At 42.2% G+C, this 17,767-nt stretch overlaps 1 protein-coding gene across 1 annotated transcript in view; it reads left to right on the forward strand.

The window, feature by feature from the left end:
- Positions 1-1,031: 1,031 nt before the first annotated feature.
- The window catches only part of IRAG2 (inositol 1,4,5-triphosphate receptor associated 2), a gene marked incomplete at its 5' end in the record, with an annotated part of 68,597 nt that continues 51,861 nt past the window's right edge, over positions 1,032-17,767 (forward strand). The window contains 4 exons of the mRNA XM_089663592.1: positions 1,032-1,072; positions 2,058-2,147; positions 2,409-2,511; positions 10,079-10,235. Of these exons, the coding sequence (XP_089519718.1) occupies positions 1,032-1,072; positions 2,058-2,147; positions 2,409-2,511; positions 10,079-10,235 (391 nt within the window). The remainder of the gene's footprint in view (positions 1,073-2,057; positions 2,148-2,408; positions 2,512-10,078; positions 10,236-17,767) is intronic.

Consider the following 17,767-nt stretch of genomic DNA (forward strand, 5'->3'; position numbering starts at 1 on the left):
GAGCCTGCCAGTAATATGCTTCTGAACCTAGGGTAACATTGGCACCCTATGCTACTGTTCTGATTTGGACTACAGATGATCCTCTTCTTCTCATCTGCTTTACAGACAGGGGAGGGGTGTTTTGTAGATCACAGAAAATGGGTTGAAGGTTGAAAACAATGAGATTTTTGAATAAGTTCGGTGCACTGGAAGTTATAAGGCCACTGGCTTTCTAGCAGGGATTTTTCTTTACTTGCTCAAAATACTTGCCCTGAATAAAGAAAACAAGTGCAGCCACCACATCTAAGCACTGGTAATCTGCAATACATCACATTTTTTTGTTCTTGTGTATAGATATATGTTAGACTAAGTTTAGATGTTCAGCAAACTTTTTGCAACCCTTAAGAAAAGTTATAATATAGTGGATCATTTTACAGAGGAGTTTGATTGGTGAGGAGACAATATGCCTCTTCACTGCCTGTTCACTGTTTGTACCAAAGTGAGTAAAGTTGTAAAAGTGAAGATTAAAGTGAAGCAGTAAACAAGCCCTTCTACTCTGTCAGGCTTCCTCACCAGACTTTAGTAGAGTCTTCATGGTTAACCCTTTGAGGACCATAAGATTACGGAACGCCAAAATAATCAATTTTTTGTTTTTAAAGTTCGTACACTTCAGTTGCTGTAACTAAGCCATTTCATAAAATAATTGGCAAAAAGCTAGATCCATTTGTTAAGAACTAATATTTTGACTCAAACCAAAAAAAAAAAAAAAAGTATTTTAAGTTCTTAATCAGATGATAGACAATTAAAAACAAATACGTCCCTCGGTCCTCAAAGGGTTAAGTGGGCCCACCAGAACCTCATTTTGTCAGCTTCAGCCACAAGGATTGTATCCCTTCTTTCCAGGCAGGCATGGGTGGATGATGGATTTTGTAGGCCTGGTTTGAAGGACAGATACTTAGATGATAAGCACAGAAGGCATTTTGAAAGCATTCCATACAAGTAGAGGGCAAACATACAAGAAAATAATTAATTTGTTTCCCCAATTTTTGCAGATACAATCAGTTTACTGGAAGGAAGACTGCTGAAATATCAAGTAAGTCTCTAGCGATAAGAATTTGATGAATTTGTGTGTGTGTGTGTGTGTGTGTGTGTGTGTGTTATGATGAACCTTATCAGTCTTAAAATGAATCTATATTAAACATTAAGAATCTTGTCTATGGGAACCTCAAATTACCTATTATGAAGGCTGACTTCAAGACAAAGTCTTTCTAACTGCCACCCCCTGTCAAATGAAAGTGACCTTACATGCCACTGTAGCATTTTTAGTAGGGAGGGGACATAATTGGTTCAGCTTATTTTTAAAGTATATGTAAGCCGAAAATCTGTTTTTATTTTTTTTTTATTTTTTTACTATTTCTTGCATCATATCTCACGATGTACAGTACAATTGTTTTGTGAATATGTTGCCAAGGTTCTTACCTAGAGATCCTGCCAATAACCACACTTTCTCTTGTAGGCAGACAGCACTAAGCCACTACTTCGCAATTGGCAGCCGTATAGTCAGCCTGCCATGTGTGCTCCTTCAGTTGGCCACTGGCCTGTTAATAGATATAAATAAAGTGAAACTAGTTTCAAATAGGCACACGGGGTACATTGCCTGGATTCTGGTAAGAGGCTCATGCACACAGCTGAAATAGAGATGTATGCTACTCCGATCTGTCTATTTCTGCAACATACAAATCAATGACAGGCTGACCCTGTCCACAACTATTCACATGTAATTGCACATGGACCAATTACATTTAGTTAGGAGTGGATGTGTGCCCCTGGGTGCAAACATTCTGTGTCTAAGGTCTCATATCTGTGCCTAACAGCAGATAATTTCTCCATGTGAGTTTACATGTGAACAGCTGTGGACTGTGTCAGCCCGTCGTTGATCAGGAAAACACAATTTTTTAATCCAAAGTTTTTTTTATGAGTTTCGGATCTGTGCACAATTTGCCATTTACCAACATAACAGACTCCTTTTATTTCTTATAAAATAAAATTTGATCCTAAAACTTTTGTTTCCTTTGTAGTGCTTTGATAAATCACTTTTGGGGTCCTTGGACGATGCTTCGGATCTGAACACCGCAACTGAACATCCGCTGGTACATGGCAAAGACAAGGTGGGTGCAGCATGAAGGATCTCTGGCTGGTGCTGCACACAGTCTGTGTTTTCACTACATATAAACAGAGTTCTCACTGCTGTCAAATGTTCAGTAAGCAAGTCTCTGCAGATGATCCGGCATGGTTCAGAGGCAATTGGTAACTTGCACAGCCAGGAGCAGCTGGGATGGTATCAGATAACTGAAAGGGGAGTGAAGCGGCTCACAGTGAAAGAGGAATAAATATTTGTCAATGTACAAACATTTTCTCTTCCTTTACAGAGACATTGCATCTGCGAGGGGATTGGTCGCCAAGAAGCCGTCCGGTTATCAGGACCTCACAAGACCAGCGCAGACGATCTGCGTGAATTCTCGCCATTATTAGGTAATAGGGCAATGATTCATCACTTTCTGTTTGGAGAATGTAGGATTTGGGGTTTATTCCATCTGGATATGTTTGTATTATACATATGCTTTACTCATTCTTGCTGTGGTGTAGTTGCAAACTAAAGTGGACCTGTCATTAAAACTTACATGACATATGAATCCTTAGAGCCCATGTCAGAATTACCAAATTGCAATTCTACGCCATATGGCAGAAAGTGTGTAGACACCTGACCATCACACCTATGAGCTTGTTGAACATCCCATTCCCAAACTGTTGCCTTTTAAAATGCCTTAATATTAATGTGGCTATAGCAGTTTCCATTCTTCTCAGAAAGCTTTCCACAAGATTTTGGAGTGTCTTTGGGAATTTGTGCTCATTTTTTTGTGGGGTCAGGTACTTACATTGGATGAAAAGATCTGCCTCACATTTGATGATCCAATTCATTCCAGTGGTGTTCAGTAGGTTTGAGTTAAGGGCTCTGTGCAGGTCACTGGTGTTTTTTCAAACCAAACTGGTCAAACCAAGTCTTTATCATGCTGGATTTGTACACGGGTAGAGTATTGCTTGAACAGAAAAAGGACCTTCCCTAAACTGTTACCACAAGGTTGGAGGACTACGATTGTTTAAAATGCCTTTGTATGCTGTAGTATTAACAGTACCCTTCACTGGAGACATGTTAACTTCATTATTTGGAGGGGTGTCCACATACGTTTGGCCATATAGTAGTTGTGATGAGCAGATGTCCACAGCCCTTTCCCATATGGTATCCTGAGATAAATGAATGAGAGAAAAAACTGCAAGGTTTCTGTTTTCAGACCCTGTCTGGTAGACTTGCCTGGAGTACCTGCAGGGCAAAAGCAGAATCTGCTCAGGTAATTAACAACTATTGCCATTTGAAATATGGCACATGCTGTGTAGGGTGTTACGGATTCCAGTGCTGGAATAGCTTGCTACGGACAAGTGAGTTTTGGCACTTCCAGTGGATCTGTGTTTTTTTTTTTTTTTTTTTTTTTTTTTTTTTTTTCCTGTCTGATATTTTACCCTGCCCCCATTAGGAGGTATGTACTCTAGTCACCATTGTAATTGGGAAAATAAAAGGGGTGAAAAAATCTTTATCAAAACGGTAATGGAAGATCCTCCATTACTCCAAGCTAAGAGGGGAATTTTCCCTTTTAGGTTTGGGTAGATTTCCTTTAAAGCTGGCTGTACACTATGAACATTTCAGCAGGTTGCTGTCAAGTCAGTCAAAATTCACTATGTGTGTGACCCTGTCAGCTACTCCTGCCCAAGATCCTTCAATGGAAAACTAAAGCAGCAGGGCAGGAACATTTTCACCTTCATTGAATTGCTGGCAACGACTGTCAGAATGCAAAGACACAGCAAGAGATTTCTCCATCTGTGCTGTATAGTGTGGATGGAAGCTTTTTTTTTTTTTTTTTTTTTTTTTTTTTTTTAATTCAGCCCACAGGCTGAATGAAAAATATCTAGCCATGTAAGGCCTGCCTAACTTGCCGATTTTGTCTATAGGCCGGTAAGTTGAGAGACACACTGAATGTCATCTGCCGTTGTGCTTGGCATCTGGTGTGTCTCTACACCTGTATAGTTTTAATCATGAGAAACTAAACACATAATCTTGGAGTCAGTTAGTTATTTTCTTGTAGGCTCAGTTATTTTCTTCAGTCCCATTTATGTCACTCAAGATCAAGTTGAAGAATTGTTAAAACGAAGTTCTGATTTTCTGGTGGTTGCACTGGGGCTCCATAGGTGAGCATAGGTTAAAAGTGGAAGAATGTTTTGGCAATGTGCATGCTACTACTTGGGGGACACACAAAGAAGACTGTACAATAAACGCAGGCAAAGGGTCATGTAGTCCCAATATCATGGTTTTAGAATGATGTTTGTGCTCATGTTCCCCAATTAAAAGTTCAAGAAGGCATTGTGAGAGGCAAATGGTGTTGAAACGGCAAAATAAAACTTTACAAGATATTTCAATAAAGAAAATACATTCTGAAACTTTGCAATATGTAGCTAAAATTTAAAGGGAATGAGCTTTTATTCTCAAGGATTCAATATTACTTTGAGAAATTGGATATCTTGAGACATACCAACTGTTAAAGTAGAAGAATAGAAAATGTTTTTTTTCTACATACTAACCTGTAAAATCCATTTCTAGGTGTAAATCACAGGATACAGAGCAGGCTATTCATGACTATGTGGGTTATATGCCGCCTATAGGGGAATGGACACTGGCCGACCATCCAGATAGGTTGTCCTCCCCTATATAACGCCTCCTACACAGGAAGTACTTCTGTTTTTGTAGCAAGCAATGAAATTCCAGAAAGAGGGGAGTGACCTCTGTGTCCCATGATGTACTCCAAGAAATGGATTTTACTGGTAAGTATGTAGAAAAAAAATCCAATTTTCTTTATCGTACATTATGGGACACAGAGTTGGCTATTCATGAGCATGTGGTATGTCCTAAAGCAATAAAGAAATTTTGAAGGGAGGGTGACACCATGATAGCTGCCGCCAACAATCCCACAAGACCTTTTTAGCCATTTGCAAGATGCTGAGGCCAAAGGCAGAGTCCTCTGCAGCTCGCACATCCACCTGGTAGAGCCTTGGGAACGTGTGACCCAAAGTCCATGTAGCTGTCTTGCAAATCTGAGCATTGATGTCTGATGGCGGATCGCCCAAGATGTCCCTACACTAATGACTGCGCTCTCACCTGAAAGGATGGGACCTTATCCTTCAAACCATAGGCTTGACTGATTAACTGGCATATCCAACTAAAAATAGTTGACCTGGAAGCCGCCTGCCCTTTCTGGGCCCTTCTTGCAGCACAAACCAGGAATCCTGACTTAGGACACTAAACTCAAGTAAATCCTGACCATCCGGATGAAGTACATTCAGAATATGCAGCAATCTTTCCCCTGCTGACTGTAGACTAGGAAAATAAGAAATGCAAGATTCTGCTCTGATTTAAGTGAACACTAAAAACCACTCTAGGCAAGAAGATGGATGAAGATGCATCACCTCATACATTTGCAAGACCAAGAATGACTTCCTACATGAAAGCCACCAGCTTATACTCTTCAGCCTTCAATACTAGCTATCGTAAGGCAGGATACGTTATGGAGCCCAAGACAATAGGTTTGGGTGGACCAAAAGTGTCCAAGGAGCATCCCCTGTCAGACACACTATGTTGTTGTACCATGCCCTCCTAGGCTAGGCCATCAGTGGGACTCCTGACCTGGATACAACCTGTCTAAATTGTTCTAGATCTAAATAGAGTTCTGAAACACCTGCAGATTGCCAAGAATGTCTCAGGACTCAGGGACCACTGCCGGACGCAGATGGCTAGGGAAAACCCCTACCAGTTTCCTATACCTGGAATATGTACTGCCGACAGAGACAGAACATGGTGTTCTGTCCCAGACAGAATGTCGTGCACCTTTTCTGAATCGCACGACCCTTGGTGATGCCTGGTGGTTGATATAAGCCACTGCCTTGGGATTGTCAGACCAAACCCTGACCAAAGCTTGTGCAGCTGGTTCGTCCAATAATTCAGAGTAAAGAGTACTGCCCAAAGTTTCGAGATATAGATAGACACTCTTCCCTCCTGTGGAGATCAAGTCCCCTGAACTGTAGCCACTTGCAAACCAGCCCCTAAATCGGAGAGACAGGCATCGGTTGCTACTATCTTTCATATCACTTAAAGGAAAATTACCCCTTCTTCAGATTCTGAACAACCACCCACCAGTTCAGACTCTACAATACCCCGGGGACAAAGCTTTCTGGCAATCCAGTGCTTGGACCTTCATGAACCAGACAGAATGCTCCTCTGCAAAAGACCTGGAGTGGAACCATACGTAGGAAACCTGCTTCAATGTAGATACTATTTCCTCATGCAGAGAACTGCTGAAGTATGCAGTTTATGTAAGTGGACAGCACAGTGGCTAAATGGTTAGCACTTCCGCCTGACAGTACTAGAGTCGTTGGTTCAAATCCCATCCATGGCACCACCTGCTTGGAGTTTGCATGTTCTCCCTGTGCCTGCGTGGGTTTCCTCTGGGTACCCCGGATTCCTCTCACACTCCAAAGACATGCTGGTGGGTTAATTGGATCCGATCTAAAGTGGCCCTAGTATGTGTATGTATGAATGTAAGTTAGGGACCTTAGATTGTACTATCCTTGAGGGTTAGGGACTGATGTGAATGTACAATATATACATGTAAAGTGCTGTGTAAATTGATGGCACTATATAAGTACCTGTAATAAATAAAAATTTAAAATAAATGTAAGTATACAGAGCATTCAAATATGCAGTTCATACAAGCACAAAAACGCCGTTCATGCAAGCACAAGCATGCAGTTTCTGCAAGCACACGCATGTAGTTTACGCATGTACAAGCATGCAGCTCACGCAAATATAAATACCATAATTATGCAGGTATGCATGCAATAATGTAATACTACGCTGCACCTGCCCACGCCACTTTCTAGAAGTGTATAGTTTCAGTAAACTGTCAAAATCAGCTGCACTTGGCCCCATACTAGCTTTGCTGGACTAGCCAAGCACCTAGGCATCAAGCGAAGTCTGAATGCAGCCTCTATGCTGCTTCACTGCAGTCTAAATGCAAGCTCCTGTAGATCAGATGCAAGCTATTCTGGAGACACAACTCCTACAAGTACACTGATAACCGAGCAGCTGTGTATCAGAGAACGCTGTACAAGCGCACCGAGAATATACAGACTAATTGACTAATGCAGTGTATAATCGTGTCCTGTCTGGCTATGCAGCTCCCCCATAGGTAGAACTCGCACCTCATTATCCAGCCATAAACTGCTGAGAGTCCCAGCCTTCTCACAGGAGCCCAATCCTTCAGCCCACGTTTGACTTCAGTCATAAACAAAATGGCCGCCCTTCTACTTCCTGCCTCTACTGCACAAGAGTAGGCTATTCAGAGCAGCCCCAAACCCTCTAAACTGCAGTCCTTCTGAAACCCACAGAGCATGGCCTGGCCAAACCAAACGGCACACTGCTGCCATTGGACACAGTGAGAAAAGACCAGAAGTCATATTTCCTTTTAAAGAAATACCGGTACTTCAAATGTAAACTTACCATGCCCGCTGCAAGACTTTGACTTATAACAGGAGTCCAACCTTCACCCATTACAGCGGGCCCTGTCATGCAGACCTTCAAGGACTTGGTCCCCATAACTGCACCCTACCAGAAAGCACCTTGGTCAGAACAAACTCTGCACAGGGTGGGTTCCATTATGCACGGTCCAGAGCCATATGGCTGTATTACAGGAAAAACCAAGAGGATTCTTCTCCTATCCAGCGAGGCTCAGGTGCCATCCATTTTGCCTAACAGCTTTTCGAATTGATCCAATTTAAAGTTACATAGCTAGTCTGGCTGAAAAAAGACAAAAGTCCATCCAATTCAACCATTAAAAAAAACAAAATTATACTCCTACACCCACAGTTGATCCAGAGGAAGGCAAAAAAACCCAGCAAAGCATGATCAAATTTGCTCCTGCAGGGGAAAAAAATTCCTTCCTGATCCCCCGAGAGGCAATTGGATATTCCCTGGATCAACCGTACCTATAAATGTTAGTATCCAGTTATATTCTGTGTATCTAAGAAACAATCCAGGGCTTTTTTACAGCAATCCACTGAGCTGGCCAGAACAAACTCTTGAGGGAGTCTATTCCACATTTTCACAGCTCTCACTGTGAAGAAACCTTTCCGTGTTTGGAGATTACATTTCTTTTCCTCCAGAAGTAGAGAGTGCCCCCTTGTCCTCTGTGATGTCCTCAGGGTGAATAGCTCTACACCGAGTTCACTATATGAACCACTGATGTATTTATACATGTTGATCATATCCCCCCTTAATCTCCTCTTCTCAAGAGAGAATAAATTCAGTTCCTCTAATCTTTCCTCATAGCTGATCTCCTCCATGCCTCCTATCAGTTTTGTTGCCCTTCTCTGTACTTTCTCCAGTTCCCCAATGTTCTTTTTGTGAATTGGTGCCCAAAACTGAACTGCATATTCCAGATGAGGTCTTACTAATGATTTGTACCGGGGTAATATGATATCTCTCTCTGGAGTCTATACCTCTTTTAATACAAGAGAGGATTTTGCTCGCTTTAGAAGCTGCAGCTTGGCATTGCATGCCATTATTAAGCTTGTGATCTACCAGAACCCCCAGATCCTTCCCCACCATTGATTCCCCCAGTTGTACTCCCCCTAGTATGTATGATGCATGCATATTCTTAGCTCCCAAGTGCATAACTTTACATTTATGAACATTAAACCTCATTTGGCACATAGTTGCCCAATTAAACAGTGCATTGAGGTCGGCTTGTAAGTTGGAGACATCCTGTAAGGACGTTATTCCACTGCACAGCTTGGTGTCATCTGCAAAGACTGAAATGGGATTTTTAATCCCAGACCCTATATCATTTATAAATATATTAAAAAGTAAGGGTCCAAACACTGAACCTTGGGGTACACCACTGACAACCCTAGACCATTCAGAGTATCAGTCATTAATACGATCTTTTAGCCAGTTTTCTATCCATTTACATACAGATTTTTCCAAGCCTTGATTCTCAGCAGAAATGTTCCAGACCTCCAAGTATGCTCAGATAGCACATGGGGCACATGTTCAGTGACCATCCACCTTACAGACACTGTCGAAAAAAACTGAAATACTTCCTGTGTAGGAGGAGTTATATAGGGGAGGACTTCCTCTCTGATTGCTTGGCTAGTGTCCATTCCACCTATAGGTGACATATAACCCACATAGTCATGAATAACCTGCTCTGTGTCTTGTGATGTACGATAAAGAAACTTTTCTTCTAATTTTGGATAGAGTAGGGAGAGTTTTAACCAGCCATATTTTTTGCCATCTGTGTCCCATTGGTGAGATTTCCATTCACTTCCTTTCCTATAGCCAAAACAAGTGAGAGGAAATCCCTGCAAATTAAGAGATTTCCTTTTTTTTTTTTTTTTTGGAAATTTCTTTTACATTCACTTTGAATGATAATGGTAAGAGAGGGTGATCCTCTATAACAGGGACACAGACCGCAATAAAAACCTGATAGATGCTCTAATCCATCTGCACTCTATCAAAACTAAAAAAGTTTTGCTTTTAGTTATACTTTATTATTTTTTTATATACTGCGTGTCTTAAAATGGGATCCAGACATCTAACAGATTAGGCTATGGGTTACTTCAGAGGGGCTATGACAAAGCAGTGTGGCTTCCACATATATTTGCAAATGTCTGCCACTAACATTAATTGTTGAAATCATACTTTTTTTTTCTTTTTTTTGCTGACTAACTGATAAGTGCACTAGGAGATATTTGTATAGTATTGTTGAAAGAAGACATCTGCACAAAATGATAGGTTTTAACTCTTTATTTTAAAAACCGTTTGCTTTAGATATTCTTTGCGTGTTTTAAATGAATAGTTGTCATGCTTGCCTGCGGTCTACTTCTGCTTTTTAAGCTCTGTAGGTGATCATTTCTGTTTTATTAATGTCTATTTCAGATGCACTGTCTCTGGAATTGGGTGTGAAATATGTTTGCCTGAGAGCGAGAAATTGGACGCCATTCCCAAGTCTCAGGAGATTTAATAGCCAACAAGACAAAGCACTGAGTGAAGCTGGTGAATCATCTGCAGAGCTACAGATCCAAATCCAGATCAGGTAAGTGTCCCCAAAACCATGCATTGTCACTAGGCTGAAGGTGGGAACCATTATTTGACTCTCTTCATAAATAGATGGCACAAAGTGTTTTGCAGCCAGTAAATTCTCATTCATGAACACTGGTAGCTCTTTACAAAGGATATTAAGCCAGTGTTTGGCATGCATATAAGATGTAGAGGCTGCACTAATACTACAGCCAGGTTTCCCAATAGGCCTTCAGGCATGTGCCTACAGGCGCCCTTCTAGGAATCTAACCTTTATCTGTAAGGAGTTTTTTTTTTTTTTTTTATATGACCGCTATCCCAAGCAGTGATCGTGGCGGCCCGTGGTCTGGTGCAGGTGTGACAGGCTCAGTTGGGCTGCAGACACTGTGAATGGAGCCATCCCCTTTCCAGTAGGTACTGGAGGAGGGAAGTGAGCGGGGAAGTATGGGCTGGGGACAGTCAGGATATCTCAGAGAGGAGAGTACACAGGCAGTCCCCTGCCAGCATACAGCAGGGAAGATACCTCGATACCTCACTCTTGGTGGGTCAGTGGTGTCTCTGCAGAAGGCCAATATGCCCACTCTTAAGAATGCTCCACTCAGGAGAGGAGCATGAGCTTTGCTGATTGGAGAGCTCTAGCTCCACAGGGGGCTTTTCAAGCCACTGCTTCTACACAGACAAGGGTCCTTCTCTGCCACATGCTGGCTTGAGACAGGATTTGCTACTCAGGCTGTGGCTGCTTTCTGAAGGAAGACGAATAGTAAGACTGCACATCATCTGCTTTTTCTGCACCTGGAATGTTTTCAGCGGATTTAAAGTGGAACGACACTGCATCCGAGCAGCACAAACCAAAAATGCTATTTAAAGTGGTTCTAAAGGCTCAAGTTTTTTTACCTGAGCCCCCTCTCGATCCAGCTATGTGCATTGGAGACTCGACAATCCTGGGACCCTCTCTTTTCACTGACTGAGACAGAAGCGGGAGCCATTGGCATCCACTGCTGTTAATCACAGCCAATGAGAAGAGAGAGGGGGTGGGACCAAGCCACAGCTCCATGCGTGAATGAACACACGTAGCAGTGGGTGCCCCCATAGCAAGCTGCTTGCTGTGGGGGCACCTGACAGAATGGAGGGACCGGGAGAGCCTGCGGAGGACCCGAGCAGAGGAGGATCCAAGCTGCAAAACCACTACACAGAGCAGGTAAGTATAACCTGTTTTTATTTTTTTAATAAAACATAACCTTTAGAATCACTTTAACTCATGTTTAATATTCAAAGCAAACTCACTCCATCCATAGCTCCATCCAGAAAAAAATCCCCCTAGCTGTTATGGCCATGGCCATCTTGAGTAAGGGCAGATGATTCATGTAGCATTTGCTTCCTGGAATCCATCTGCCCTTACCTCAGGCATACAGGTAGGAAGGAGTGTTTTAGCTAAGCCACTCCTGAAGACTCCTGGGGTGTATGATGACATATGCTTAGGCGTGGAGACCAGGAAGTAACTAAAGAAATGTTAAAAAAAAAAAAGTTTATTAGTAAATATTCTATACCTTCCTATCTGCTAATGCTAGCAGCGTAAGGATTAAAATAGTCAATGTTGACTGAGAGAGTGCAGTTACACTTTAAACTGAAAGTTTAGTTGGGTTTTAAAACTGATATTTTGCAGTTTCCATTAATGGGGAAATATCAATTCCTAGATTCACCTTGTGTGAAGCTGCTGAAGAGGGCTGAACCCAATCCAGCCACATTTATTGTGCCGATAACCTGTTTTCTAAAATGACATTGGAGCGGTTATGCGGTTAGTTTAGATGCAAATGGTTTTGACGTTTTTTTTTAAGGGATGAAACAAAACAGGATTTTCTTGATACAGGAAGAGGGGTTATTGCAGCCAGAAACGGCTTCAATTTTCATAAGTCACGTGACATAATGTCCCCTCCGGTTAGATGGCCATCAGGCTCTGGGCAAGCCTGCCAGGATGGAGAAGGGGACATTTGAATATCTTCCCCTGAGTGTATTAAACGGAACATGCAAAACTCAACAGACAATGCATCTGCGTGGAAAGAATGATGAGATAAACAAATCACAAGTAAACTTTCCAGGCTCTCACTGTGATGTTAAAAACTGCTGCACTTTTCTAGGTGCTGCTGGAGGCTTGAGTTTGTAAAATGACACAAGAAACGGGCATGACAGTCATTATGAGGGATTCTAAGGGCTGGTAAAGGTTGGCATGCCTACTGCTCTCCTGAAGACTCAGAATGAAAGCAACAATTCTACCAGACAAACAGAGCTGAGGGTTTTTCTCAGTGGTATCCCTGAAAGAGTTGCTAACCTAGTTCTCCATGTGTGTCAACACTGGCTGCCTTTCCTGCCAGTGCTGCCACCGACAATGGTGTAGAGTATAGGAGGGGGCTTCAGCATAGTAGTAGGAGTCAAACTGTGACGAGTGGCAATCAGTAGTGTGTGGGGATTAGCGGTTTGCTCATTTATCGGGTTACCTGCTGGACTATGCTATAGTGTAATAGAAGCAAGGGGAAAGAAGGGGGGACAGGCCACAGCTCCGTGCTAGAGGTAGATATTGGTGGTTGTCAACTTATGAGGTACAGGGGACCTGAAGGCTCGACAGGGCTACTTGAATTATTCAGTATATGTATTACTATAGAGAACTGTAAGAGTACATAGACATATCAAAGGAGGTGGTCAGAGACTGCAGACGGTTTTAAAGGGATGAGGTGGCAACCCTACCTCAGAAGTATTAGAAGAGATGGCCATAGACCTCAGACATATAGTCACACACTGCAAATGTATTGGAGGAGATAATCATCAGACACTGCAGACCTATTGGAGGAGATGGTCGGAGATTGCAAGTGTATTGGAGGAGATGATCAGACACTGCAGCCCTGTTGGAGGAAATGGTCAGAGAATGCAGATGCATTGGAGGGGATGATCAGACACCGCAGCCCTGTTGGAGGAGATGGTTGAAGATTGCAGGTGTATTAGAGGAGATGGTCAGACACTGCAGACCTATTGGAGGAAATGGTCAGAGATTGAAGGCGTATTAGAGACAATGCAGACATGCTGCAGGGTTTGTTAAAGAGTGTAAACTACTGCAGAAGACAGTCAGAGACAGGAGACCTGTTATGTTATGTTGAGTACACACGGGCCAAAAATCAGCCGAAGGCGGTCAGGCTGATCAATGCTTCCTGGCGGGGGGGGGGGGGGGGGCGCGTTCCCCTGTCAGAAAACAGTAGTTCAATCGGGAGATCGCCCTACTGACATGTTAGTACGGCAGTCTGTAAGTTTGAGTTTTTTTTCTTTTTGTTTTTTTCTTTTCATGCAGCCCGCTGGGTTGAACGGAAAAAAAACTTCCTTTTGTGTACCCAGCATTAGACTGTTAGAGATTACTGTCATTACAGTCCATCTGCAATCAATACTTCCACTATTGGGGTCTGCAAAGGGCCACCCAGTGCTACAAGTTGAACACCATGGTCTACATCACCAACAAGGAAATAACTGCAAGGCTAGCCAATACTTTGTTTTCATGGAATATGCACTTTGTCCATTCTGTGTTTTGCTCTCCTACACTGCTGCTTGGTCTGATGCATCATATACTAGTTCCAAATGTTTTCCTGGATATTCTCATCAGTGTGGGCATACATTGTCCGGTCAAATGGAATTATTATTATTATTCTACAGGATTTCTATAGTGCCAACAGTTTGCGCAGCACTTTAAATGTAAACTGCTACAAGACCCAACAATGATACAGTAGTTTACCTAAACAGAAGTCTGTTGTTTTAGCAAGTTGTATATGGGTACAAGTCATTGACCCACCACGTGGGTGAGATAATTTCATAAATATGTCAGCAAGTAACAAACAGGTAATTAGTGCTTTCCTGTACTAACAGGGCCAAGCTTCAAGGGCGACAAAGTTCAGTTCAGCCGTTACAGGATGTAAGAATCATCTGTTTCTATTTGTGTGGTTCCACTTGAGAACCTGAGAAAATATTGTCCTGCCATGTGGTGTTCAGTGTTTGCAGCAACTATGAAACAACAAAGTAGAATGTACCTCACTCGTCCACGCTCAGCATTTGTGAATTGTCCCTGAATGTAAATTGCGCCCGCTGGGTCCTTGGCACCTGTCACCCTTCCCTGATCATTACTGCAAAACCCCGAAGATTTTGAAAGGTCAGGTGATCATCAGTGTTTTGAAGGGAAATATCAATTTTGATCATGTTTGTCTTGCAATTGCAATTTTATCTCGATTTTGCATCAATCAGCTCCTCCCCAGTCTCCAATGGTTGGCATCCCCAGTTCCTGCACAGGCAGTCTGGCAATGGTGGAAGACTCCGCTCTGCCTACCCCTTAAACTGAGCAGCTTCATTCCAACAACAGGTTTTTGCTACAGGTTTGGTCAGACCCATAAACATAGGCTTTAGCTACAAGTTTGGTCAGACCCATGAACATAGGCTTTAGCTACATGTTTGGTCAGACCCATGATCATAGGCTTTAGCTACATGTTTGGTCAGACCCATGATCATAGGCTTTTGCTACATGTTCGGTCAGACCCATGTACATAGGCTTTAGCTACATGTTTAGTCAGACCCATGTACATAGGCTTTAGCTACATGTTTAGTCAGACCCATGTACATAGGCTTTAGCTACATGTTTAGTCAGACCCATGTACATAGGCTTTAGCTACATGTTTGGTCAGACCCATGAACATGGGCTTTTGCTACATGTTTGGTCAGACCCATGAACATGGGCTTTTGCTACATGTTTGGTCAGACCCATGAACATGGGCTTTTGCTACATGTTTGGTCAGACCCATGAACATGGGCTTTTGCTACATGTTTGGTCAGACCCATGAACATGGGCTTTTGCTACATGTTTGGTCAGACCCATGAACATGGGCTTTTGCTACATGTTTGGTCAGACCCATGAACATGGGCTTTTGCTACATGTTTGGTCAGACCCATGAACATGGGCTTTTGCTACATGTTTGGTCAGACCCATGAACATGGGCTTTTGCTACATGTTTGGTCAGACCCATGAACATGGGCTTTTGCTACATGTTTGGTCAGACCCATGAACATGGGCTTTTGCTACATGTTTGGTCAGACCCATGAACATGGGCTTTTGCTACATGTTTGGTCAGACCCATGAACATGGGCTTTTGCTACATGTTTGGTCAGACCCATGAACATGGGCTTTTGCTACATGTTTGGTCAGACCCATGAACATGGGCTTTTGCTACATGTTTGGTCAGACCCATGAACATGGGCTTTTGCTACATGTTTGGTCAGACCCATGAACATGGGCTTTTGCTACATGTTTGGTCAGACCCATGAACATGGGCTTTTGCTACATGTTTGGTCCGACCCATGAACATGGACTTTTCTTACATGTTGGTCAGACCCATTAACATAGGCTTTTGCTACATGTTTGGTCAGACCCATGAACATGGGCTTTTGCTACATGTTTGGTCAGACCCATGAACATGGGCTTTTGCTACATGTTTGGTCAGACCCATGAACATGGGCTTTTGCTACATGTTTGGTCAGACCCATGAACATGGGCTTTTGCTACATGTTTGGTCAGACCCATGAACATGGGCTTTTGCTACATGTTTGGTCCGACCCATGAACATGGACTTTTCTTACATGTTGGTCAGACCCATTAACATAGGCTTTTGCTACATGTTTGGTCAGACCCATGAACATAGCTAGTTGTTGGTGGGCCTCCAGTGGCATCTTGTCTATAGCCACTTGAAAACCAGGCTTTTTCTAGCACTTTTTGTTTACATGTAACAATCAGTATTGTACGTTAGAATATTTCTTAGAACCCCTAAACATATATTTTTCTAAAGCAAAGGACCTGGAGAATAAATAGGTGGATTTTGCCATTTTTTTTTTTTAGGTCGTACGGTATATGCGCAGTGGTATTGTAACGCAATTTTGTAGGAAAAAATACAGTTTTTTGCTTACATTTTATTGCAAAAAAACCACAATACATAACCCACTTTTTTTGTAAAATATAAAAGATGATGTTATGCCAAATAAATAGATACCAAACGTGTAACACTTTCAAATTGCACACACTCGTGCCACGGCGACAAAGGATGTAAATTTTACTATCCATAGGCAATGATTTAAAACTACTTTAGATTTACAGAGGAGGTCTGCTGATAGAATTACTGCCCATGATCTTATGTTCACGGCGATACCTCTCATGTGTGGGACGATTGTTTTCATGCACATGGGACCGAAACATGCGTTCGCCTTTGTACGCAAGCACGGGGAGGGGGCGGGGGCACTTTTAAGAATTATTATTTTTTTTTTTACACTGTTTTTTTTAAATCACTTTTATTGCTGTCACAAAAGCATCCCTTATGACAGCAATAGACATTGACAGGTACTCTTTTTTTTATGGATGGATCTGGGATCAACAAGACCCCAAATCCCTCCTCTGCCCTTAAAAGCAATTAATCGCACCAAGATCGGTGTGATTATATGCTTTTCTTTTTGAAAAATGGTGCTGTTTGTAGCCAAGTAAAGGGATGTAAGGTCATCGCTTTCGGGTTATTATATCATAGAGCCTCACAAAGCAGAGCCAGTCTTTGTTGGGGTCTATGATCAGCTAGTGGAAGTAGGAGATCCCATTAAAAATGAGGAAGGTGGCGAGGGCAGCGTCCCCTCCTGCTGCTTGTACTCGATATCAACTTGCTAGCCATCCCAATTACTATTACAGGAAAGCTGACAGTCGGCTCTAAAAGAAAAACTGGTACCAGGTACGGGCATCATCCTAGTACAACCACTTGAAGTCCAATGACGTACCAGGTATGTGACTGGTTGGCAATAGATATGCTGTCTGTAGTTAGCTGGTTGTCCTACTGGGATTGCAGGACTGATGTCCTGTACTAAAATGGAATGACTGGAGATATGAAATTATTTTGCAGCAAAATTGTCAATTTCTAAAATAGAATCTCTCAATTGGAGAGCTACTTAGGCAAAATTTGCTTTGACAGAGGATGTGGGGTTCTTTAGGTGTATTTAGTGTGGTATAGGTCATTTAGTATTCTTTGTATTTGTAATCTATTTATTTTTTGTCTAATAATATCCAAGAAAGCACAATTCCTCAAAGTTCACATTCTTAAAACCTAATAATAGAATACTAATTATATAATGCTACTTAGTAGACACCCAGCAAATGCTCTGAATTCACTTGATAGCATTCATAGATGGAGCTTTGATTGTAGGTTTATCTCTATTATTTTGAATGGTGTGCACCCAGGATATGTAGGTGGGGCTTTGATTATAGGTTATTGTTTTCAGTGGTGTGTACCCAGCCTATGTGGGTGGTGCTTTTTTAAGCATGTCTTTATTTTGCCGATCCTTCTATACAATGCTTATTGTGTAATAAGTAGCTGGTATTCACCCGTGTAAGCTGACACATAGATGAAAGTAAAACATACATATTCGCCAGCACACCATGGATCTCCAATATGGTCCAAAGGGGTTTTTATTGCAAAAAGATCAAATCACAAAAGAGAGTGC

Source organism: Staurois parvus, unplaced genomic scaffold (genome assembly GCF_062004578.1).
Source record: "Staurois parvus isolate SC_StPar_1 unplaced genomic scaffold, SC_StPar_1.0 ptg001726l, whole genome shotgun sequence".
Classification (NCBI taxonomy): Eukaryota; Metazoa; Chordata; class Amphibia; order Anura; family Ranidae; genus Staurois; species Staurois parvus.